Source organism: Sus scrofa, chromosome 4 (genome assembly GCF_000003025.6).
Source record: "Sus scrofa isolate TJ Tabasco breed Duroc chromosome 4, Sscrofa11.1, whole genome shotgun sequence".
NCBI classification, from domain to species: Eukaryota; Metazoa; Chordata; class Mammalia; order Artiodactyla; family Suidae; genus Sus; species Sus scrofa.
This window is the reverse complement of record NC_010446.5, coordinates 30,156,324-30,182,920: the sequence shown is the minus strand read 5'-3', so window position 1 is coordinate 30,182,920 and position 26,597 is coordinate 30,156,324. Positions and strand designations below refer to the sequence as shown.

The 26,597-nt window shown below is 34.3% G+C and overlaps 1 protein-coding gene across 6 annotated transcripts in view; it reads right to left on the bottom strand.

Annotated features, from left to right (window-relative positions):
- ANGPT1 (angiopoietin 1) overlaps positions 1-26,597 on the bottom strand; it is a 308,232-nt gene that overhangs the window by 50,514 nt on the left and 231,121 nt on the right. For all 6 annotated transcript variants that reach the window (XM_021088688.1, XM_021088686.1, XM_021088684.1 and 3 more), the window contains 2 exon segments: positions 24,646-24,747; positions 8,504-8,670 (listed from right to left, as the gene is read on the bottom strand). In XM_021088688.1, coding sequence (XP_020944347.1) covers positions 8,504-8,670; positions 24,646-24,747 — 269 coding nt within the window.

Genomic DNA, 26,597 nt, shown 5'->3' with positions numbered 1-26,597 from the left:
TAGTCTAATTAAAAGTTATACATCTTGCAAGTTGGAGAAATTATTTGGAAATACAATTAAAACTACTTAAAGCCTTAGGTTTGATATCTAGGCTGAGAACTGTAGAGGGCAGAAACTGCTAGGAGATGCCCTGTATATATTTTTCCACTTTGATCAGTCCAGAACTGCTGTAAAAAATAAATTTCCTCTTAGTAGTTCAACACATCTGCTACTGGTTCCAGACAGGACCAGGCAGTCCAGATGATCAGAGAAATGGAAAACATTCACTAAAAAGAGTGAAACAAGTTTTGCAAAACTTACGAAAATGCAGGGCTTAAATTTACAAGGGAGGCTTGAGAGAATTCTTTTCAATCCATACTAATTTGTTTTGTCCTTGAAATACATACATAGCATGGGAATACTTTAATGATTGAAAAAAAAAAAAAAAAAAGACAGGATTTTGGAACTGGAAAGACTTCATCCTTACCTCTTCATTTTACTTCTGAGGAACTAAGGCTTGGAAAAGTGAGCACTTGTCCAAGGTCATTCAGAAAAGTAACTAGAGATCCAAATCTAGAGTTCATATCTCTTTATTCTCAATATAATATTTTACCCATTATAAAAACTGCTTCCCAATAAAGACCTTGGCCCCAAATAAACTTTGTGTAAAAAGATGTTTAACGGCCAAATTATTTTCAAGTTGTGACTCTGGTAATTTTGTTTAAACATTGCTCCATGTGGATCTCTTCCAGAACAAGGTTTAACACAGCCATAGTCAGTTCTACTTTGAAAGTATCATTCATTTTCAACAAATAATAGGGAGATAAAAAAATTGGAAGGATATTCCCAAATTGTGCATTATAAATATTATGGTAAGATTATAATCTAAAACGTATCATTTAACCTAAACTAAATGGTTAAACATTATCATTCAGACTTTGTTAATACAAATTTTCTTACTGTTCGAAGAAGCACTATCTTTAAGCTTGTCATTATTCTATCTGTGATAAAGGATTTATTAATTGGGTTACTATAAAAAGATAAAGGAATTAACTTCAAGGAACAAATTATGACCATTTGCATTTAACATGCAAAATCACTTGTTAAAATCACATGCAAAATTTATCATTACAACCAAAAACAAAACAAAAAGACAACTTACAGAATGGGAGAAAATGGTTTCAAATGATGCAACCGACAAGGGCTTAATCTCTAGAATATATAAACAACTTATACAACCCAACAGCAAAAAAGCCAATCAATCAATGGAAAAATGGGCAAAAGACCTGAATAGACATTTCTCCAAAGAAGATATACAGATGGCCAACAAACACATGAAAAAATGCTCATCATCCCTGATTATAAGAGAAATGCAAATCAAAACTACCATGAGATACCACCTCACACCAGTCAGAATGGCCATCATTCATAAATCCACAAATAACAAGTGCTGGAGGGGCTGTGGAGAAAAGGGAACCCTCCTGCACTGTTGGTGGGAATGTCAACTGGTACAGCCACTATGGAGAACAGTTTGGAGATACCTTAGAAATCTATACATAGAACTTCCATATGACCCCGCAATCCCACTCTTGGGCATCTATCCGGACAAAGCTCTACTTAAAAGAGACACATGCACCCGCATGTTCATTGCAGCACTATTCACAATAGCCAGGACATGGAAACAACCCAAATGTCCATCGACAGAGGGTTGGATTCGGAAGAGGTGGTATATATACACAATGGAATACTACTCAGCTGTAAAAAAGAATGACATAATGCCATTTGCAGCAACATGGATGGAGCTAGAGAATCTCATCCTGAGTGAAATGAGCCAGAAAGAGAAAGACATGTGGTATCACTTATAACTGGAATCTAATATCCAGCACAAATGAACATCTCCACAGAAAAGAAAATCATGGACTTGGAGAAAAGACTTGTGGCTGCCTGATGGGAGGGGGAGAGAGTGGGAGGGATCGGGAGCTTGGGCTTATCAGACACAACTTAGAATAGATTTACAAGGAGATCCTGCTGAATAGCATTGAGAACTTTGTCTAGATACTCATGTTGCAACAGAACAAAGGGTGGGGAAAAAAAATGTAATCGTAATGTATACATGTAAGGATAACTTGATCCCCTTGCTGTACAGTGGGAAAATTAAAAAAAAAAATTATCATTACTTTTTCAGTCATAATAATATAATACAATGTACTGTACAAATGTCTGAGGCACTAGCAGATGGAAAGCCAAAGGGATATTGCAGTTAAGTCCCTACAATCACTTCAACCAACATAAACCAGTTTTATGTGGTGTATATATAAATTGATATTTTGTAAGAATTTTCTTTGCGACTACATATTCCATTGTAAAAAAATCTCATAAAACTTTAAATTTAATTCAACCAATAATGGGACAAAGTGACTTTTTATGGCTTCAGATGCTATAAAATGGGAAGTATATAATATTGTTTATCTAGTATTCTTGTCAAAAAGATTTAATTTGAACCTCATCAGGTAGAGATAATCAGATAAATTAACGAAGAGAAATTTCTGAGAAAAACTGACCTGGATTTTTAAAAAATAGTAATGGTGAGTGTGTGGTAGACTGCTCTATGTGAAAAGTGACTAAGGAGATCCCAGATTCAATGAGTAAATCTGAACTGGGTCCTGAATCCAAATAAGTAAATAGATAAATAACAATCAGAAAAGATATTTCTGGGACAATGGGGTGGGCATTGGATTTTAATACAGAAATACAATTTTTTATTGAATAAATAATACATTTCTTGGGTGTGATAAATACCGAATTAAACAATAAAAGATACCCTTCATAGTTGTATGGCATTTAAGTTTGTCCAGTACAAAGTAGTTTGTATATTCTTTCTGTTGGATCCATATAACAAAGTGGTGAGAATTACAGGAGAGAAGACATTATTCCCACTTAAAGATGAGAAAGTTGAGATATAAAAGTATTAGGTGATTTGTTCAAGATATAGCTAAACTGTGCTACTGTAAACTAGGTTAATCTGAGAACGATGTTTCTCAGAATCTTCGTTGTATAGTTCCAAGTTAGAGTTGACCCACAGAGGACTTCATATGAGATTTGGAAGCTGGTAGTGAAGCACTGGTCTAGTTCTCAGATTATCTTCAGATACAGTGATATTCAGGGTCAGGGGTATGAAACCTGTCCTCTCTTCTACTCTGCATCCAGCTTGCCTCCCCCATGATGGCAGTTTGTCCAGACTCATCACCAGATGCTTGACTGCATAACCCTAGGTACCATAGCTACAGCTTTCCTTAAATCTCCTCTGCTGTGGTCACTTTGGTAGCTGAATGTGCCTGATTTCTCGAATTTCCCCACTAGCTCCAGCTTATCCATCACCACACTGGACTACAGGTATACATGTTAGTGACCCTTCCTCTGATTATCCACCTTCATTTTCCAGAGCTTCACTCGCCCAACTTGTTTTGCATTTGTCTAAGATGTAATTTCAATACCAAGTTCCTTATTTCCATAATATTGTCATGGCTTTTTGTTTCTTTGACTGAACATTGACTGATACAACCAAGTTGGCTTTATTGATAGTGAACCTAGACTTTGCTATTTAATAGCTTCCATATCTTCTGATTCCCATTCCAGAGCTCTTTCTAATAGATCACAGTACCTACCCAAACCCACAATTAAACTTTCATTCTTTTAAGCATTTATTGTTGTGGTGATTATGTATTTGTTTTTTAACTCCAAGTATTAGAATCAGCAAAGACCAGAAAAGTTTCAATAAGAAGTAAAAGGTCACACTGTAAGCCCCAAACTGATGGAAGTTCTTACTGAAGTATTTTTTACAGACATCAAAATTTTATCATTTATCAAAGAATTGAAAGGGGGGCGGAGAGAAAGGTATACATAAAGAAAGTCTCGAGCTGAGAGGGGCTTTGTAAATAATTTACAGGACAGAAAATTGAGAAGTGGAGAGATAAGCTAATGTGTCACAGACATTCATATTATTAAAGACAGAAATGGGATTAAAAGAAACATATTTTACCTTAGAATATGTGCTCTGAGTGTATTTAACTCCAGAAATTAACCAATGGATTTCCCTTTATTGGGAGATGGCCATATGGTGGGCAGTTATGAGACCAAAGCTCATAACTTCAAATCTTCTCCTCATACTAGTACCTGTGACTTTGTGCCACAACTCAGTTTTCTCATTAACACAAAAATGAATGGTGAATAGTATATATTCATCAAATACTAACCACTAACTATTAGTAATGATTTGACTAGCTTAGGTATGTATCTTGATTTTGATAAAAATGATTTCTATACTCTTAGAAGCTTAGGAATTAGTGGGAAAGCTCATACATGCAGTTATTTAACAAATATTTGTTAATGACTTATAATTACATAATGGATAGTTATCCACAGACTGTTATAGATCTATGGGGCCATAAAGCATCCAAATTTACCTGAGAACAAGGGTGATTAACTTCTCTGGGAGCAAGGGTGGTAAGATTTATAGGTTAAAAGTCTTAGGATTGATTTCCGTATCAGAGTGAAGAAAGCAGTACTGAGCAGAGGGAAAAAGTGGGCTCACATGCAGAATCAGTGAACATTTCAGCTAAATTTCAAGTGAAATTCTGGACCTTCAGAATTGTTCTGAATTAGGGCAAATGGCCCTTCATATACTCCTATACTGATCAGTCACTGGATGCAATCTGTCTGTAGGAAAGAACAATGACTTTGAGTGATATGACTTGCTTTAGCCATAGGTACACCCAGGCCAGGGACCTTGGCTATGAGTTGTTAGCCAGCAACACTCTCAGGAGGCAGGAGAAGGAATGCTTCAGTTCTGAAGTGGGGGCTATAGGTAAGCACATCATAGCATATACTACACTAGGTATCAGGGAAGATTCCTGGAATAAAGGGAAATCTTAAAAGACTTAGATGTATCCAAAGTTAGGTTTATGTGTACAGGGTAAGAATATAGCATAAATAAAGCTGTAGATAGTTAAGGTACATTGCAAGTCATTTCTGGATCATAATTATAACAAGGGGGTAACTGGTTGGTGAGACTGGGGAGAGAGTATGTAATAGTTGAATAAGTTGGTAGGCTGAGTCATGAAGAGTTTGAAGTGGCACACTTTAACCTGTAGACATTTGAACACTGTTGAAATATGTGAAGGATGGCAGAGACCAACTCAGATTGTCTTTCGAAAAAAGCATCCCAATAATAGCATAGGAGATATATTTGAGAGCATCAAGACTGGAGGCAGGAAGGCTGTATAATAGTCTGGGTGTTAGATGACAAGGTTCTGGATAATACCACCTCTCTAGAGGAAGTATTTAACAGTTTCATACTGATTGTGTGTTATTTCACATGAAGTGTTTATCATAACACTCTCACATTATTGTTTTTTTCTTATTTATATTCTCCTGGGTTCTATAGATTTTACTTTCTATCTGAGAAAGTATTTGGATTTTCCTTGGAGGATAAAAGGAAAACATGTGTATTACTTGTACATTTGTAAGCTCATCAATCCATTCACATAACTCACTTTTAATCAATGTGTTCATAGCATGAGAAAGATGTATTTACAAATGTTTGGTTTACACTTTATGACCATAGCTGTTACATGAGTTTTCAAAATATAATTTCTATTAAGATAAAGAAACTCAACTTCTGGATTTAATTTGAATGAGGAAAAAATAGAAAACAAAAACCTACCCTGAATTATATAATTACATAATTACAACTGATTTTACTTGGAACTTGATTTTAGTTGAATGTGAAGAGGTCAATTGACCAAAGCCTCATCAAAGCTTCTTTACCTTCAAACTGTGTCTAATAGTACCTTGCTCAAAAGTCACCATAAGGATTAAATGTTTACAGTATTAAATTCACTTCATAAATTATACAAAACTATACAAGTGTTTATTCCTTTAATAATTTATCACAAGGAGGCATCCTAACTCAGAAGATAGAGAAAAGAGTGGAGGACAAGCAGAGAAATGCAAAGCTGAACATCTGGAGTCCTAAGTTGAGGCCACACGTGGTGTTACTGGCCTGGAGAATTGGTGCTAGGCCCAATGAGTGATGATACAGTGGAGAGGGAAGTCACACAGTGTAGCTTCTCTTTCCAAGCTTCTTTTTGATTTTCTTTGAAAGAGTGACTAACACCAGTTTATAGGGTGCTTATTTTAACTAAGCTTTCACCAGAACAGGCATTATGTTTTAATGAGTTGTAATTTCTCATCTGATGCCAACATGAATCTTAATATTTAATTGCATGAGAAGGTGATGATTACAGAGCTATTTTCTACTGGGTCTTGGCAGGAAAGAGGGCCAGAGTCACCAGCTTTATTACAGTAGCATCACAGAGTGGAAACCACACCAAACTAGGAAGGATTCAAACGTCCTATATTTAAGTCTTTCTCATACCTTCGGCAAAAACACTGCATATTTCTAGACCTCAGCTTTCTTTTCTTTAAAACCAGAGATCTGGAATTAAACTATTAAGTTCTTTCTGGATTTACAATTCTGATTCTCAAGGTTCACAATTTTTTTGAGAGAAAAATGGAGCGACCTGAGTGTAAGCCTCACTTTAGCTGTAGTGACATACTTTTTGATCAAAGATCTGCATCACTTGGGTTAAAATCAGAATAACAAAAATGTTCCAGGAACAAAAAATGCTCAGTGAAGACAGTAGATGTTCAAAGAGGAGATCAGTGGATGCTCCTCATGCAGATGCCAGAGACATTCATACCATGCACCCTGAAGCATACTTCGGATGCCTCCAACTCTCTTAAGCCTGCCCACTCTTTGTACCTTTAGTACCACTCCAGCCTTATAAACACGCACAGGCATGCACACACACATACACACAAACAAACACAAGAACTGAGAGACGTTTTGGAAAAAAACCAAAGCAAATTCTTCAGGAGCCTAGAAAAAGACTAGACCAATTATTTGCTAGTCCTATTGTCAAGCTCTCTGACATTAGCCAAGTTTCATATAGTTTCAAGTTTCAGCTCAAAACATTTACATAAGAGTACCCCTGATGTTTTACAGTGTTTTTTCTTGTTATAAAACTCTCAAAATATTGACCTCCTTGGAAACATTTCTTCTTACACTCCACTGCATTTTATAAATGTCTCTTTTTTGGTTTCTTGAGTTGCCATTATGTACACCCTCACTCCCCCAACAAGACAATCAACTCTTTAGATCTATTTCTCATCCTCTGTTGTGGTGACATCATCATTATTTGCTAAGAAAATGATGATTATGTTTCCAAGGATCCCATACATAATCCATTAAAATAAAGTGTTCATAAAAAGTTGTAGATTTAAATTCCTAAAAAATGGTCTGTCTCAAAAAGACAAATAAGCAGCAGAAATAGTTGAACTATTGGAGATGGCCACACAGGTTGGAAAAAAAAAAAAATAAGGATTTGGTCACTATCATTGCATTTTGCTTGAAGCAATGTGCCTACACTTTAATGCACACAATCGTGTTTCCAAGACTAATGTAGAGTAGCCACAATACCAAGAGTTTGAAATCACTATAACCCTAATGTACTGTTTAAATAATTTACAAAACTTACACACAATTATTAAGGACTTTCTATGTGCCAAGTACAGCATTTATGGGTAATGATATAAAAGTAACTGAAATATACTTCCTGTTCTCAAGGAAGGCCAAGCAGTTGTTTAGTGACTTAGTTTGTAACAAAGCTGGACTGTGAGGTCTGGGAGACTAGCTATCTCATCACTGTCTGCAAAACTGCCAGTACCTAGTGGAGGTCTTGGAACACAGAAGTAATTAATTTAAGTGTTTGCGAAATGAATTTACCATGCTGCATTACTTGCTTAGCCATTTTTTTCTAGTGTACAATCTGCTCATTGAAAAATAATCACAGACAGTAAAAATTCGGTATATAGTTTGTCTATTTTTTATATCTGCAATGATTTATTGTATATGTTATGCCATTACTTTGATTTATTTTTATTTTTCACATTATTGGCCAAAAATTCTGAATTATGCCTCACCTCATTTTTTACATATATCATTAAAACATACAATTTTTACTTCTCTTTCGTCACCTTCGAGATAACATAAAAATAATAGGAAAGTAAGAGTAAAATAACCTATTGACAGAAGAAAGTATTTATTTCAAGCCCCCGAGTTTGAGTCAATTCTCTGTTATCAGTTTTGTATGTATAAATTCACCACACCCTTATAACGATAACAGAAACAATAAAAATAACAAAAAGAACATTAATTCTGTGTTTGATTTAATTCCCTATCCTCTAGAATTTGATCCAACATAAAAGTAATCCGTTTGTGAAAATGGAAATTTAAAGCTTAAGTCTTTTTATAGATATTTGTCTATTTCTTTGTCATAGGCCTAGACAACCTGATTTTCATTTTGAAGGATGACTTTCATCATTTTTTTTTCATACTTTCCCATTAAAACTCTTAAAGGGATAGGTTCCAGGTAGTTAAACACTACACCAAAGAAGGACTTACCTGTAATTTTGCTTCTCATTTCCTATGTGGAATCTGTCGTATTGTGAATAGGCTCGGTTTCCTTCCCAGTCCATTAACTCGATTCTCAGTGTGTACTGCCTCTGACTGGTTATGGCAAAAATAAACTCATTCCCCAGCCAATATTCACCAGAGGGATTTCCAAAACCCTGTGAAAGAAGACAGAGATTCAGTTGTTAATTTAGAGAGACACTCTTTTCATGCTTAGTATTAAACCATGTCCTAAGCAATAATAAAACATTTTTAAAAGTGAAGATGGCTCTTTCACATTTTTACAATTTCTTCAATAACTCACTCAACACTTTTCCACTATGTTTTCTTCCACTGAGTCTCACGTCTAATTCTTAATACAGTAAAATCTGATATCCAAACCTGTGTAGATGGGATGTTTTTGAATTAAATCAATCTGGTTAATAGGTTTGGCCAGTAAATGCTTCTCTATCACAGATTACTTTTGAAAATATTTCTAAAATACTAGTCAGTGGAATATTTTGAACATAATTTAAACATTTTTCAATGAATATCATCAGGGCAGACTCAGACAAGTTATTTAATAATATTATTGTTATCATTATTCACAAGTCAAATTATACTTAGGTACTAACGAACAGATCACTAGGCCCTTAACTTCTCTAGCTTTAACATTCTCAATTTTAAGTATTAATAAGCAAATCTGTAAATCCAGGACTTCAGTCATTTAAATAATTCACCTGGATAGATTAGGGTTTTGATGAAGAAGACTGACACATAAGAGCTAGTGAGTGAACCTAGCAGGCTGCTCTCTGTGCCTGAATCTCAATATGGTTCTATTTTTTTCTCTTGAGGGCAATCTCAATCATGGTTGTAAAGTGTTCAAAATAGTTTTCTTTGTGGGGAAAAAAAGAAAGCCAACTCTTAATGTTGGCACTGTTAGTGATAGGAAAATTAAGAACCCTAAGAAACTACTGGCATTCTAGGTTTGGGGTATTCACAATTGCCTCAGAAAGTGTTCCCTGGTAATACTTGAGATTCAAAGTAATTCTTGATCTACATATTTGTTTTACTGACCAGACTATGAGCTCCTTGAGAGCAGATGCTGTGTTATATTTGTGAATCCTCAAAGACTAGTAGAATGCTGGCATACACTGGGCACCTCCATATGTCTTATTGAAGTTCAAAGAAAAAGTAAGAAAGGGAGGAAGGAAGAAAACACAGAAGACCATATACTCTGCAACTGCATTCAGAGAAATAATCTTAAAACATAATTCTTGTTTTTTGATTGAGTCTCAGGGAAGTGTCTCTTAAAGTGCCCAACTGAATCATAATCACTGGAGCACTAGTTGAAAAAAATATTCCTAGTTCCAATCTGAATCAAAAGGTCTGAAAGCCAGTCTGTAAGTCTGAATCTAAATAAACTCCCCATTGGGGGAGTTTCCATCATGGCTCAGCAGAACAAAACTGACTAGTATCCATGAGGACAGAGATTTGATCCCTGGCCTCTCTCAATGTGCTAAGGGATCTGACATTGCCATGACTTGTGGTGTAGGTCACAGACACTGCTCGGATCTGGCATTGCTGTGGCTGTGGCCAGCGGCTACAGCTTCATTTTGACCCCTAGCCTGGGAACCTCCATATGCCATGTCGGTGCCCCCCCCCACAAAAAAAAGAAAAGAAAAAAAAAAAAAAACCAACTTCCCAGTGGTCTTGTGAACATTCATATTTGGAAGGCATACTCCAGTAATCCTAGGATACACTTTGATGTTGCAGAAAGAAACATATTCTTGTTCACTGACATATTCATTAACACAGGTTTCATTTTACCTATATTAAGAAGTATGAGGGAAGTACCAAAATAATCACAGAAATCTTAATTTTATCAATACATAGGACAGAATTTGGAAAATATTTGTTTACCTTCAAATTTAATGTATATTAAGTTTACAGAATTATAACTACAGTGGAAATGTTCTTAACTGAGTTCTCCTTTAACCAACTTAACACAGGCATGAGTATTCCCCATTCCTCCTTGAAAATATATTGATACCCAGAGTACACTAAAAGTATAAATACGGTTGTTGCACTATTGTCTGCCAAGTGAGTTACTTACCAAAGGCCAGTTGTATTGGTACCAAACCTGTTTATGTCAGTTCTGTTTTAGCAATGATAAAAATGTTAGGTAAATAAGTTAAATATTCATGGGGAAAGAGGATTTGTTTTGTTTTGTTTTTTTACAAAACCTAATTTTGATATTTAGATTTGTTGTATAAAAGCAAGTCAATTAAAAAAAAGCCTTTGAATTATATGTAGTTGCAGCAACTTTAAAAGACTGAGGAAAATAATAAAACTTCAGAGGATTTTTAATTTACATTGCTTTGAATATGCATTATTTTCTCTAAGTTAAAAAAAAAACCTAGAAATTTGATGCATTTGATTATGGAAAAGTTTTATGAAAGAACCACTGACTCAGAATTCCAAGCTTTGACCCTACATTTAAAAAAAATATGAGTAAATGAATGTACTTTTTTTTATATTTCAAGTTAAAATGAGCACTTTTTTTTAACTTGAACTATAGTGTACACATGAACAGTGTACACATGAACATTTTAAGGATATTCCACAATTTAACTTAGTTTTTGATTAACCAAACTCCTTTTGTCCAAATTGCAGTGGGTATATGCATCCCCAAAGATCGTCTACTTGTAGGTCAGAGTACAAATATAGGATGTACTGAAGTCCATAATCTCATGTCCCCTTTCTTCTCTGTTTCTAAGATGTTCAAGTCACACTTTGCAAAATTCCACCGTGGCTGGAAATCTTAGAGCAATTTAGGATGTGCTAAGAATTTTACATATTCTCATAGCAGCCAGTGCTATACCAGGGAGAAGAGTGAAGCTTACCTTTTCCAATGAATAAGCAAAACAGAAAGTTACAGGATACCGAAAGTCAAAGAATTAGCACATTCTCAGTTGCAGCAGCTGCTGGGAAGAAAAGAAGACTGCTGGGATTCTCCTTGCATTTCTTCTCAGCTCAGACATGTCAAAACTCTCCCTATAGCCGCTTGAGGATCCCCTCTTTTGTGTTGTCAGTTAGAAGAGATTCAGTAATTATACTAAATATGAATAAGGAGGGTGGGAATGATGAAGTGTTAAATTTTAGGTCAAATATTTCTATGCTGTTGAAAGCATTGCATGGATAAAAACTTTCCTTCCCTGGGGAAAAGTGCAGTGATCTCCAGCTAGCCTCAGAAAAGGAGAAGCGGTTGTGTCATTCCTACAAGAGTCTCCATCCCCATCTTGGCACGCAGGCTTGTACCTCCCTCTACGTGGAGATTAACAACCGTTTCTAAATAGTTTGCTTTTTGTGACTGAAAACAGAGGAAGAAGCAAATGGAAAGAAAGCAAAGAAATTTGGTTTGATAAACCAAAATTTTATTTCATGCACCTTCCTGAGAAACTGTCTAAATATGCTCTATTGTGGGAGCAAAACATTTGGCTTACAAGAAATCGAAATGACTTAAGAGAAAGACATGTAGGAGGAAACCTTCTAAGTGCAGTAATGCAGAAATGACGATTTCATCATAAAGATGAAAAATTCATGAAAAAAGGGGAAATGGGTTCCCACATCAGTAAACTTTCTATCAGATCATCTATCAGGCTGACTACAAATCTTATGCCTAGGTATAAAGACTTGGCTTTGATTAAATGATTGCTACTCCCTGTATCTGCTCCAATTTGAAGCCTTGCTCTGCCATATATTTGCTTTTGATCCTCTGTTTCCTTATATGCAAAATAAGGACTTAAAATGTTGTTTCCATATGTAGTGTTGTGAGAAAGAAGAGAGATAATATACCTAAAGCATTTATCTCAGAACTGATACATGAGACGCACTTAAAAACCTAGTCGTCATTATTATAATTAGAGGATATATCACTATATATGTATACTATATATATATATAATATATATAACTATAAAATACATAGTAATTTTCTGTTGACTTGCCCCTTTCCCAAAAGACTGTGAGCTATATGAGGTTAAGCAGGTTCCTTTCTATTCAGTATGAGGAATGGAACACAAATAATCCAGGGTCTGGTCTTAGTCTGAAAATTAATAAGGAGATCCTGAAAAAATTCTTTAAAAGGCTTTCAGATGTTAGGAATGAATGTATTCTTATGACAAGTTGACTACTGGTTTCTACAAATGAGTAGTCATTTCAATCCAGGAGTTAATTGTTAAATAAGGATTTTAAACCCACTGGTTGCAATTAGGGCTAAACTGTGACAGAAACCAAAGTAAAGATTACTTTCTTACTCTTGCTTCTGCTTTCCTAATGCTAAAGAGAAGCTGTATTCTTCAACTCTGCCTTGGTCCTATTTTTAAAAATTCTTTTCTTGCTACATCTTATAGGTTTTAGGATCTACAAATGAGGCAGTTTTTGAGGTTTTAAACCCATGCTAATAAATTGATAATTCTGACACTTGCTTTCAACTTGCAGTGCATATCAGAAACAACTGTGGAACTTTTTAAAAATGTAGATGGCTTGGTTCATGAATGGAAGTTCTGACTCACTACGTCTGGGGTGGACTTAGAGATCTGTACATTTAAATGGTTCCACAGGTGAGTCTGCTGTGTACCAAAGATGGAGAAACGGATTATGATGCAGAATAGCTCTTCTGAATACAAATGATAAAAAAGAAATGAACCAGATCAAATTATCTAAGGGGTAAACAGGGAAGAGATCAGAATAAACCCTCATCTTTATATTGAGCTCCAAATTAGGCGGTAAGTGTTGATTATGTATTACAGGACTGTCCTTGAAAAAAAATTTCATATATATGCCTGAAATAACAGAGATGGCCAATGGACAGACAAAAAAAGTTTTAGCATTATTGTACACATAACAGCTTACCATAGGTTTATATTTTATTCCAAATATCCTGCAACATTCAAAAGAATAAAAATAAAATTTTATACAAAATTCAGTTCTAATATTGAAAAAGTAGCAAGTACTTCCTGAATAAAAAAAATAGCAATAAAAATACTTTATTCTTTTTTATAAATAAATTAATGGATATCCATTCATGAAAAATAACTTTTAGTTATGCCAATCATAATCATATGAAATATTTTGATATCATAATTCAGAAAGATTGTTAATCAATTTTATTTCTTCTTTAGCTCTTTAATAAAAGCAGAAGACACTGGAATTTATCCTAAACTAATGCTGGCTTAAAATAGGCCTTAAAAGCCATATTTTGCTTTTAAAAAAAGCACAAAGAAGAAAGACTAATTTTTATTAGTTTTTGCCAAAACCTGCAGAAACATTCAGTTTTGGCTTGCATTCTTCCAAGTTAATAAAATAATTGTCTCTGATACTTTGTTTTGTCTAATAATGCTCTTAGGAAGTGTTGACTTTTATAGCTGAAACACAATTAAAACCAGGCACGATCCATATACTCTATGAGTTTCATCTCTTTCCATAAAATGATAAAAGAAAACAGTAAGAAGTCAGGGTTGCTAAACTATGGCTTTCCAAAGGTGCTTTCATACACAATTCAATTGTACATCAGCTCTAACTGCTAAGACAGCTGAAGAAAGATCAAAAGAATGATTTATTTCAGCATCTTAAATTCCTTATATATTTTCTCCTTTTAATGTGAAGATGTTAAAAAATGCAGTTGAAAATGTGCTCTTAATTTCTTTCCAGAAACAAAGAACTCCCAGAAGGTATGGTACTCAGACTGAACTACCTGTCAATAGGAAGCTCTGTTTACAGTGTTAATTGTTTTCAATACAAAGACAAGTTGTCTCCAGGGCATTAGTCACTACCTTCTATAAAGTTAGGCCACTAGGGTACTATTTAGAAATCCAAGCTTGACTGGGCTTTATATGCAAAAGTACTGCTGATAAGTGTTATTGCTGGAGGCCATTAAATGGTATCCTCATGGCAAGAAGGAGTTAATATAGTTTCTTAAGTGTCTCATTAAAAGGCCATTCCAGACTTCTCTCTGAACAAACATCTTTACAAATCCATAAACCAGATTTTGCTGAATCTCCTCATAAGAAAGTTTAAGTGAAAACAAAGCTTGGGTAAAAAAGACTTATATAGGCTTAAATCCAATGTTAAGAATCAAATAAAATTCAAATATTCCAAACTGAGAGAGGTTTAAAAACAACAGTTATATATTTGTAATTTCATGTATTGATAATTTTAACATATTGTTCTACAGACCTTATAAAGCATGAGGCAGTCCATAGAGATCAACCAATATGAAATGAAAGCGTGAAGAAAGGAGGGAGGGATGAAACTCTACTTTCATACTCAGTGCTTGAGAAGAAGTGAAGTGTCTTATTGTATGTAATAGTGAAGACTGGGGAGGAAGTGGTACATGCCAAGAAGTTCTTTTTCCCAGAAGATTTATAGCCTAGCAGTCAGTTTTAATTCAGGAGGCAGAAGTGGGTATGGTTGATAAGAGCTGGCATAAAGGGTTTATATTCATTCTTTATGGAGTCATGTTATTTTGTCTTTACGTGAAAGAAAAGCTTTGGAGAAAACAACTGAAACACTTTATATCAAGTTAACCAAACTGTAATGTATGATAAAACAATGTCATCAGACTCATTTTTGCCAAAATGTTGCAGAATTATGGAATTTATTTCATTTTCTGAACCATGTAGATTGACACTCAATTGATAAATTTACCTAGTTTGAATAAAACATGATAGATAGTCTATTTAAAAAAAAAAGGACAGGTGTAAACTTCACAAAAGCTATGGTTAAAAAGTAATTCAGTCCCATTACAATAATGAAACAAACTGCTTAAAAAATACATATTTAGTAAATGCTTCTAAGACATGAATCAAGGCCATACTTCACATGTCAATCTCTCTTACTTAGTGATTACAGTTTGCCAACACAGCAGATGCTTATAGCTAGTAAGTCACCATTTTAGAAAGTCACTTTATGACTTTATCTTTATATTTTCTTTTATCATTAGTATTAAAAATAATGTATTTCAGACATGTCAGAACCTATATCTATAGTCTATATTTATAGTCTTATATCTATGAGTTATAGATAACATCTCCACATCCCATTTTAGTGGTGAATATAACTATGAGTTAAGAAAAATGCACTAGAAGGAATCCATATAGAATAAAGAATGCAGAAGAATAGACCAGCCAGATGGAAGACAGAGTTGTGGAAATCACTGCCACAGAAAAGAATTTAAAAAAAAGCATGAAAAGAAACAAGGCCAGGTTGAGACTTGTGGGAAAATATTAAGTGCAATTACATTCTCATTTGGGGGGGGGGACCTCAGAAGGAGAAGAGAGAGAAAAAGAGCCTGAGAAAATATATGAAGAAATAATAGCTGAAAACTTCCCTAGCATGGACAAGGAAAAACAGTCACTGAAGTTCAGGAAACAGAGTCCCCAGCAGGATTAACCCAAAGAGAAAAATGCCAAGATACATAATAATCAAGCTGAAAAAATTAAAAAAAGAGAAAATATTAAAAAGAACAATGATAAGCAAAAAAAAATAACATACAGGGGAACTCCCACAAGGCTACCAGCTGATTATTCAGCAGAAACTCTGCAGGCCAGAAGGGAGTAGCATGATATATTTAAAGTGATAAAGAGAAAAACCTAGAACCAACAATACTTTACCCAGCAATGGTCAGAAGTGGTGGAAAAAACAAAAGCTTTACAGACAAGCAAAAGCTAAAAAACTTAGCATCACCAAACCAGCTTTACGATAAACACTAAAGGAACTTCTCTAGGGAGAAAAGAAAAGGTCACAAGTAGAAAAAAGAAAATTAAAAGATGGAAAATCTCACTAGTAAATACAAACATACAGTAAAAGTAAGAAAGCATCCACACACAAACTAGGAAGGAAGTTAAAATTCAAAAATAGTAAAATCACTTGTATCTACCACAATAAGCTATTAGCGGATACTCTAAACAATCAGATGTAAAATATGGTATCTAAACCAGTAATCATGGCAGGAGGAGAGTACAAAAGCAGGATATTTAAAATTCATTGAGATTAAGAAATTAGCAACTTAAAGTAATACACACACACACACACACATATATAGACTGCTATATTAAAACTTTGTTAACTGTAAACCAAAAATTTATGATATATACACAAAAAATAAAAAGCATAAGCATATATAAACATATTACTAAAGACAGTCAACAAACCACAAGAAAAAGAACATAAGAAGCAAGGGGGAAAAAAGACCTACAAAAACAAATCCAAAACAATCAACAAAATGTCAATAAGAATGTACATTTCAGTAATTACCTTAAATATAAATGAGTTAAATGCTCCTATCAAAAGACATAAGACTGGCTGAATGGACAGAAAAACAAGATGCATTTATATGCTGTCTATAAGAGACAAATTCTAATCTAGAGACACATACAGAGTGAAAGGGAGGGGATGGAAAAAGGTACTCCATGTGAAAGGAAATCACAAGAAAGCTGGGGTAGTAATAGTCATATCAGACAGAATAGAATTTAAAATAAAGACTATTATAAGAGACAAAGAAAGACACTACATAATGATCAAGGGATCATTCCAAGAAGATATAATCGAGGGATCATTCCAAGAAGAAGTAGTCACCATCACCCTAATACCAAAACCAGACAAAGATACTGCCACAAAAGAAAATTATAGGCCAATATCTTTGATAAATATAGACACAAAAATTCTCCACAAAATTTTATCCAACCAAGTCCAACAACACCTAAAAAAGATCATACACCACAACCAAGTGGGATTCAAAGTTCATCCCAAGTTCACAAGACTGGTTCAACCTATGCAAAGCAAACAATGTCATACCCCACATTAAAAAAAGAAAAGTCAAAAACCATATGATCATCTCAACTGATACAGAAAAAACATTTGAGAAAATGCAACATCCATTCATGATAAAACTCTTACCAAAAATGGTATAGAGGGTATATATCTTAACATAATAAAAGCCATTTATGACAAACCCTCAGCCAATATATAATACTCAATGGAAAAAAGTGGAAAGCCTTCCTGTTAAATTCTGGAACAAGTCAAGGATGCCTAATCTCACCTCTTTTACTCAACATAGTATTGGAAGTTCTAGCCACAGCAATCAGACAAACAAAATAAATAAAAGGTATCCAAATTGGAAGAGAAGAGATAAAATTGTCCCTCTATGCAGACGACATGATACTACATATAAAAATTGCTAAGGACTCCACACAAAAACTACACATAAACATGTACATATGCACAACAGAATACTACTCAGCTATAAAAAAGAACAAAATAAAGCCATTTGCAGCAACATGGATGGAAATGAAGATTCTCATACTAAGTGAAGTTGAGTCAGAAAGAGAAAGGCAGATACTATATAATATTACTTATATGTGGAAACTAAAAATGGCACAAATGAACCTACCTACAGAACAGAAACAACCTCATGGACATGGTGAACAGACTCATGGTTACCAAGGCAGAGGGGGGAAGAAGTGGGATGGACTGGGAGTTTGGGATTAGTAAATGCAAACTATTACATTTATAATGGATAAGCAATGAGGTTCCACTGTATAGCATAGGAAACTATATTCAATCGCTTGTAGTAGAACATGATAGAAAATAATATGAGAAAAAGGATGCACACATGTATAAACTAGCTCACTTTGTTGTACAGCAGAAATTGACAGAACATTGTAAATCAACTATAATAACATTAAAAAAAAAAAACTAGGACTTTGTAGTCTGTTCACCTCTTAGAGCTCAAAAGCAGCCACAAGACAGTATGTAACCAAATGAGCATGACTTTGTTCCAAAAAAATTTTATTTATGAAAACAGGCAAAAAAACCAACCAACCAAACAAACAAACAAACAAAAAAACAGAGAAGACCATTGAAACTAAAAGCCGGTTCTTTGAAACAATAAACAAAATTGACAAACCTTTAGCCAGACTCATCAAGAAAATAATGGAGAGGGCTCAAATCAATAAATTCAGAAACAAAATAGGATAAATTATAATTAGTACCACAGAAATGATCATAAAAGTCTATTACAAGCAACTTATATCAATAAAATGGACAATCTAGAAGAAACAGACAAATTCTTAGAAAGAAATAATCTTCCAAGACTGAAGCAGGGCTAAATAGAAAGCATGACCAGATCAATGACCAGTACTGAAACTGAATTATTAATTTAAAAACTACAAATTAGGAGTTCCTGTCGTGGCCCAGAGATTAGTGAACCTGGCTAGCATCCATGAGGATGTGGGTTTGATCCCTGGCCTCACTCAGTGGGTTCAGGATCCGGTGTTGCTGTGAGCTGTGGAGTAGGTTGCAGACATGGCTTGGATCTGGCATTGCTGTGGCTGTAGTGTAGGCCAGTGACTACAGCTCCGATTGGGAACCTCCATATGCTGTGGGTGTGGCCCTAAAAAGACAAAAAGATCAAAACAAACAAACAAAAAAAAACCCTCAAAAAACTACAAACAAAAATCTAGGACCACATGGCTTCCCAGGTGAATTTTACACCTATCATTCTGAAACTATTTTAAAAAATTGTAGAGGAAAGAACACTTCTGAACTCATTATATGAGGCCACTGTCACCCTGAAACCAAAACCAAAGATACCACAAAAAAGAAAACTACAGCTCAATATCAATGATGAACATATACGTAGAAATCCTTAACAAAATATTAGCAAACTGACTTCAGCAATACACTAAAATGATCCTACACCATGATCAAGTGAGCTTTATCCCAGGGATGAAAGGATTTGTCAATATCAGCATATCAATTAAGGTGATACACCACCTTTACAAACTGAAAAATAAAAACCACATGATCATCTCAACAGATGCAGAAAAAGCTTTTGAAATTCAGAAAGTGGTCATAGAGGGAATCTACCTCAGCATAATAAAGGGTCATATTTGACAATCCACAGCTAACATTATACTCAAAGGTGAAAAGCTGAAAGCATTCTTTCTAAGATCAGCAACAAGACAAGGATGCCCACTCTACCCACTTTTATTAGGCATAGGTTTGGAAGTTCTAGCCAAAGTAGTCAGAGGATAAAACAAAATAAAAGGAATCCAAATTGGAAAAGAAGTCCTACAACAGTCACTGTTTGCAGATGACATGATACTATAGATAAAAAATCTTAAAGATGAAACTAGAAAACTACTAGAACTCATCAATGAAATTGGTAGTTACAGACATAAAATTAAAACGCAAAAATGTGTTGCATTGCTATACACTAACAATGAAAGTTAAGAAAGAGAAATTAAGGAAAAGTCCCATTTACCATCATGCTGAAAAGAATAAAATACCTAAGAATAAAAATACGGAGGAAAAAGGTCTATACTCCTGAAAACTGTAAGACCCTGAAGAAAGAAATTGAAGGCAACATAATCAGATGGAAAGATAAGCTGCATTATTGAACTGGAAGGATCAATATTGTTAAAATGACCATACTACCCAAGGCAATCTACAGACTCAATGTAATTCCTATCAAATTACCAGTGCACTTGTTAATGATGGCCATTCTGACAGGTATGAGGTGGAATCTCATAGTAGTTTTGATTTGCATTTCCCTAATAATTAGTGATGTTGAGCATTTTTTCATGTGCCTGTTGGTCATCTGTATATCTTCTTTGGAGAAATATTTACTCAGGTCTTTTGACCATTTTTAAATTGGATTGTTGGTTTTTTTGCTGTCGAGTTGTGAAAATTGTTTATATATCTTAGAGATTAAACCCTTGTCAGTTGCATCATTTGAAATGATTTTCTCCCTAATTTCTTTTTCTGATCTTCCATTGTTGGTAATAGAAATGCATTAGAGGAGTTACCATTGTGGCGCCATGGTTAATGAATCCAACTAGGAACCATAAGGTTGTGGGTTCGATCCCTGGCCTTGCTTAGTGGGTTAAGGATCCTGTGTTGCTGTCAGCAACAATGATTAGACCCCTAGCCTGGGAACCTCCATATGCCACAGGAGCGGCCCTAGAAAAGGCAAAAAGACAAAAAAAAAAAAAAAAAAAAGAAAGAAAGAAAGAAAGAAAGAAAGAAAGATACCATATGATATTACTTATATATGGAATCTAATATGTGGCAAAAATGAACCTATTTACAGAAAAGGATAATGTGAGAAAAAGAAATATATATATGACTGGGTCACTTTGTTGTATAGCAGAAATTGACAGAACACTGTAAATCAAATATAATGCAAAAATAATCATAAAAAATTATAAATGGAGTTTTTCAAAGAAATAGAATTTTTTTCTTTTTATGTTAAAATTTATTTTTTTTATATTTACAGCAACACCTCTGACATATGGATGTTCCCAGGCTGCAAGTTGAATTGGAACTGCTGCTGCCTGCCTACCCCACAGCCACAGCAATATCAGAACTGAGCTGCATCTGCAACCTATGCTTCAGGTTGCAGAAATTCTGAATCCTTAACCTACTGAGCAAGGGCATGGATTGAACCTGGGTCCTCACAGACATGGTCAAGTTCTTAGCCCACTGAGCCACAATGGGAACTTCATAACAAAAAAAAAACTTAAACTTGTATGGAAAAAAATAAAGAACTCAAAATTTCTAAAGCAATCTTGAGAAAGAAAAATGGAGCTGGAAGAATCATGGTTCTTGACTTTAGACTATACTACAAAACTACAGCCATCAAAACAGCATGGTACTGGTATAAAAACAGACATAGAGATCAAGGGAACAGGACAGAGAGCCTAGAAATAAACCCAGACATTTATGGTCAGTTAATCTATGATAAAGGATGCAAGAATATATAATGGAGAAAAACGCACTCTCTTCAATAAGTAGCACTGAGAAACTGTACAGCTACATATAAAAGAATGAAATTAGAACATTCCCTAACTCCATACACAAAAATAAACTCAAAATGGATTAAAGACCTAAATGTAAAACCAGATACTATAAAACTCCTAGAGGAAAGCGTAAGCAGAACACTCTTTGACATAAACTGCAGCAGTACTTTGGATTTGTCTCATAGAGTAAGGAAAATAAAAACAAAAATAAACAAATGGATCCTAATTAAACTTAAAAGCTTTTGCACATCAAAGAAACCATAAACAAAATGAAAAAACAATCTATGAATGGAAGAAAATATTTGCAAATGATGTGACAGACAAGGGATTAATTTCCAAAATATACAAACAGCTCATATAGCTCAACATAAAAAAAACAAATAACCCAATTTAAAAATGGGCAGAAGATCTAAACAGACATTTTCCCAAAGACATACAGATCACCAACAAGCACATGAAAAAAAATGCTCAACATCACTAATTATTAGAGAAATGCGAATCAAAATTACGAGGTATCACTTCACACCAGTCAGAACTGCCATCATCAAAAAGTCTACAAATAATAAATGCTGGAAAGGGTATGAAGAAAAAGGAAACTTCCTACACTGTTGGTGGGAATGTAAATTGGTGCAGCCACTATGGAGAACAGTATGGAGTTATCTTAAAAAAACAAAAATAAAGTCACCATATGATTAAGAGATCCCACTCCTGGGCATGTATCTAGGAAACTCTAATTTGAAAAGACATATGCAGCCCAGTATTCAGTGACGCTCTATTTATAATAGTCTAAGACATGGAAACAACCTAAATGTCCACCAACAGATGAATGGATAAAGAAGATGTGATCTATGTATCACATCTTAGAAATCATCATACTAAGTGAAGTAAGCCAGACAAAGACAAATATCATATGATATTGCTTATATGAAGAATCTAAAAATGACATGAAAGAACTATTTATGTTTACAAAACAGAAATAGACTCACCAGAGAAAATAAAGTTTACTAAAGGGGAAAGGGCAAGGGGGATAAATTAGAGGAGTTTGGGATTAACATATACATATTACTTAATTTAAAAATATATAACTAAAAAGGACCTACTGTATAGCACAAGGAACTATCTCATAACAATCTGTAAGTAAAAAGATTCTGAAAAATAATAGATATATATTTGTATAACTGAATCACTTTGCTGTACACCTGAAACTAACACAACATTATAAACTAACTATATTTCAGTTTTTAAAAAAGAAAAAAAATAGCGTTAAGGGGATAATTCTGTTAGTGATCAACCTCTTTAGTATATGGCCCACACTAATGCACACATGCAGAATAGGCGTAACTCTCTATCTTAATATACTAGTCCAAGGTAGCCATTTCTAAGTCTTTAAAATAACAACATGTTTTATTTGATTTCTTTCACTGCATTTTAATGTGAATAAAAATTGGAAGAAAAAAAAAGAACATAGGCTCGTGTAACACTTCTCTTTATATTTTTCTTTACTTTCTAAGAGGGGAATTTAAAAAATGAAATTAGAACATTCTCTAACACCATATACAAAAATAAACTCAAAATGGATTAATGATCTAAATGTAAGGCCAGATGCTATAAAACTTCTAGAGAGAAACATAGGCAGAAGGCGCTTTGACATAAATCACAGTAATATCCTGTTTGATCCACCTCCTAGAATAATGGCAATAAAAATAAAAATAAACCAATGGGATCCAATTAAACTCAAAAGATTTTGCACAGCAAAAGAAACCATAAAAAAAAAATAACCCACAGAATGGGAGAAAATCTTTGCAAATGATGTGAACAGCAAGGGTTTAATCTCCACAATATTCAAATTCACACAACTCAACAACAACAAAAAACAAACCAATCAAAAAATGACCAAAAGACCTAAACAGACATTTCTTCAAACAAGACATACAGATGGCCAGTGGGCACATGAAAAAGATGCTTAACATCACTAATTATTAGATAAATGCAAATCAAGACTTCCATGAGGCACCACCTCACACCAGTTAGAATGGCCATCATCAAAAAGTTTACAAACAATAAATGCTGGAGAGAGTGTGGAGAAAAGGGAACCTTCCTACACTGTTGGTGGGAATGTAAATTGGTACAACTACTATGGAAAACACTATGGAGGTTCCTCAGAAAATTAAATATAGAACTACCATATGATACAGCAATCTCTCTCCTGGTCATATATCCAGACAAAAAAATATAATTCAAAAAGATACATGCACCCCCATGTTCACTACAATACTATTCCCAATAGCCAAGACATGGAAACAACCCAAATAAAAAAAGTTTAGATATAAAAAGTGAAATTTAGTCCACAATTGGAAATCACCTTCCACTACTGTCCCTTGATATTTTGTCAGCAGATCTTACCATTTAATACTGTAGGCACAATATGATTATTGGGTTTTCGCTTATTTCAACTATCTACCATATTATCTTGGAAAAATTCATCTCCCAGTTTGCTCAGTTTTAGCTAATAGATTTGATATAAAATTTAGATAAGGACATGTGTACATGTGTACAAGGCTTACATACATTAAACACTGAAAGGAATAGCTCTGATGATGATAATATCAGCTGCAATTTTGGAGACCTTGATGAATCATGCCTCACAGTTCACACCCTTGTGTACTTGTCTGACTCTGAATCTGGCCTGGCTCTGTCATCAACTTTAACCAAAAGAGTGCAGTGGAAGTGACACCATGCTATTTCTGAGTCTAATAAATATTAAAAAGATCTGGAAGTTTCTATTTTTCTGCTTGAGGCATGTCAACTGCCACCTAACAAGTCTAATGACCCTGAATATTGTACTGAGAGAAGCCTGACCTAGCCACGTGGAAGGGGTTCTCAGTCAACATGCAGCAACAGTTTGACAGCCCTGTGAGCAAAGCCTTTGGAAGTTACCTACCAGTCCTCCTCTATAACCCACAGTTCTTCACACTTCCCTTGTCCTGGCTCATGTATCCAGCCAGGGTATAAGTCCTAGCTTCCTCCACCTTCATTCAATCAGGAACAAATTCAGACAATTCCTAACAGTTCACCAAATAATTACAGTAATACATTTTTCTTTCTGATGCACACATGGAAATCATTTACTGAGAATGATTTATGAGTGTTTCATGTTTAATTAGAACAATGTCATTTTATTTTTAAGATAACTGAAAGACATCTAAAAATGCAAGGGTTTATCACACGGTATAATGAAGAAAATCTCGTGATAAAACATCAAAAACTATGTAAATTCTTCCATCTTACCATTTTATATTCTTTCCAACCTCTCTGGAAATCTAGACTTCCATCCTCACGATGTTGTATTACAGTCCAACCTCCCCCATTAAGATCCATATTGCAAAATACCTGACAGACAGAAGGAAAATAAAGTCAACTGAAAATTATGTCTGTTTTAAAGAAATAAGTATCAGATATGTTTCAAAACAGAAACACTATAGGCCTATAGACAAAAATAATAAAAATCGCTTTGTTGAAAATGTTAATTTAGACATCTTCCTATGTTTGAGTTGTTTCTGATTAAATTCTATCAAATGTGCCTACATTACTGTGAAGATTTAAAGCAGGCAGCTTAAAATTGTCTCAGGCACAGACTATAAAAATTATTTTTAAAAAATTTTCCTTAAATAGTAATAGGTATTATCTAATTTCAATTTTTTTTGAATGCTTAGGTTTCCAAAATTACTGATTATTTTATTGCTAAAATAATAATAATTTTGGAAAAACAGTATTTTAAGCATAATATGTATTTAGTTACTGCACATTTTATTGCATATTAGTTCCTATAAGTGTATATACTAAAATAATTATTCTCGATGGTTCAGTATTACATTAGAGGCATATGGAGAACACATTATTTGCTTGAATTTTCATCATAAACAATACGAGAAGAACATGACATACTGTATTCCTTCTGACTCTGAGAAGCATTTCTTTCCCATGTGGATAAGTTATCCAAATCTTTCAAAGACATATGCTTATTTCAATTATTCTAAGTACAATAGTATTTATTTAGAAATTGATTTATTTCCCCCAGGGTCCACCCGAGGGGAGAAACATATCTGTAATGGGATTATCTTTGGAAAACAATCACTGTAATTGATGTAGCATGAATGTGGCAGCTTGATTATTCAAGGGCTCAGCTATGAGGAACATCATTCCCCTGGCAATTGACTACTAAAGCATTTTGCAGGCTGGCTAAAGGTGCAGATGTGAGGCAACAGCAGCAGCAGGCTGTGTGTGGGCATAGCTAAACTTTTATTAAGGGAAAAAACCTCAAGTGATTTCCCTGAGAGATTAAATTTAGAGTACAAATGGCTAAAGGGTATGAAAACAATGGCAAGAATTGGTCATTCATAGGACAAATTGTCCATGTACTTCCTCAGAGTGAAAGGAACTATGAGATACATGCTTAAACGTGAGCATATAAAAGTAGGCAAAATGCTCTCCTGAGAGCTCTTCCTCTAATTTGACAACAGCCAGTCATCAGCATGTATTCATCATCACTAGGAACTGACTCACCTCCAAGTTTATAAATTTGAAAACCCTTCCCTGTCCTAAACTTCCCCCTGTACTAATCTTTTAACCTCTATGTACCTGCTCTTTGTCTTCAACATAACTTCTATCTAGTTTTTCATCGTCCTTAGTCCTAATTCATTTATTTTTCACCCAACAAACATTTTAGGGCATTAATTCTGTGTTACAATGGGGGATATGATGATGAACAAATTATAGATCATGTCCTCTAAAAGTTTCAGTTAGAAACTGCTCCTGTAGAATTAAGGAGATGTAGGAATCCACAATTTTCAATTCTAGTGACTTAAAGAATAACAGGGTCAGTAAACTAAATGATAAATCGAAGGAAGAGAGCTAACATATGAGAAAAGGAAATGATCATGGTTTTGGAAGCTTAGAGTTTGGGATAGCATAGTCATCCAAAAGGGGAGTTTATTGATCAGTTAGAAATGATATAACTGTAGGTAAATCAAGGATAAGAATAAGGATAAGAGCATAATGGACTGAAAAAGGAAGTTATTAGCAATAGTATATTTGTAAGTGCTAGATAATTCAAACACTACATGCATTTTCTAATTTATCATACAACAACCCTATGACCTAGGTATGATTATTATCTTCATTTTGCAGATGAAAATCCTAAGGCTTTGAGTATCTCAGCAACTTACCAACGGTTATTATTA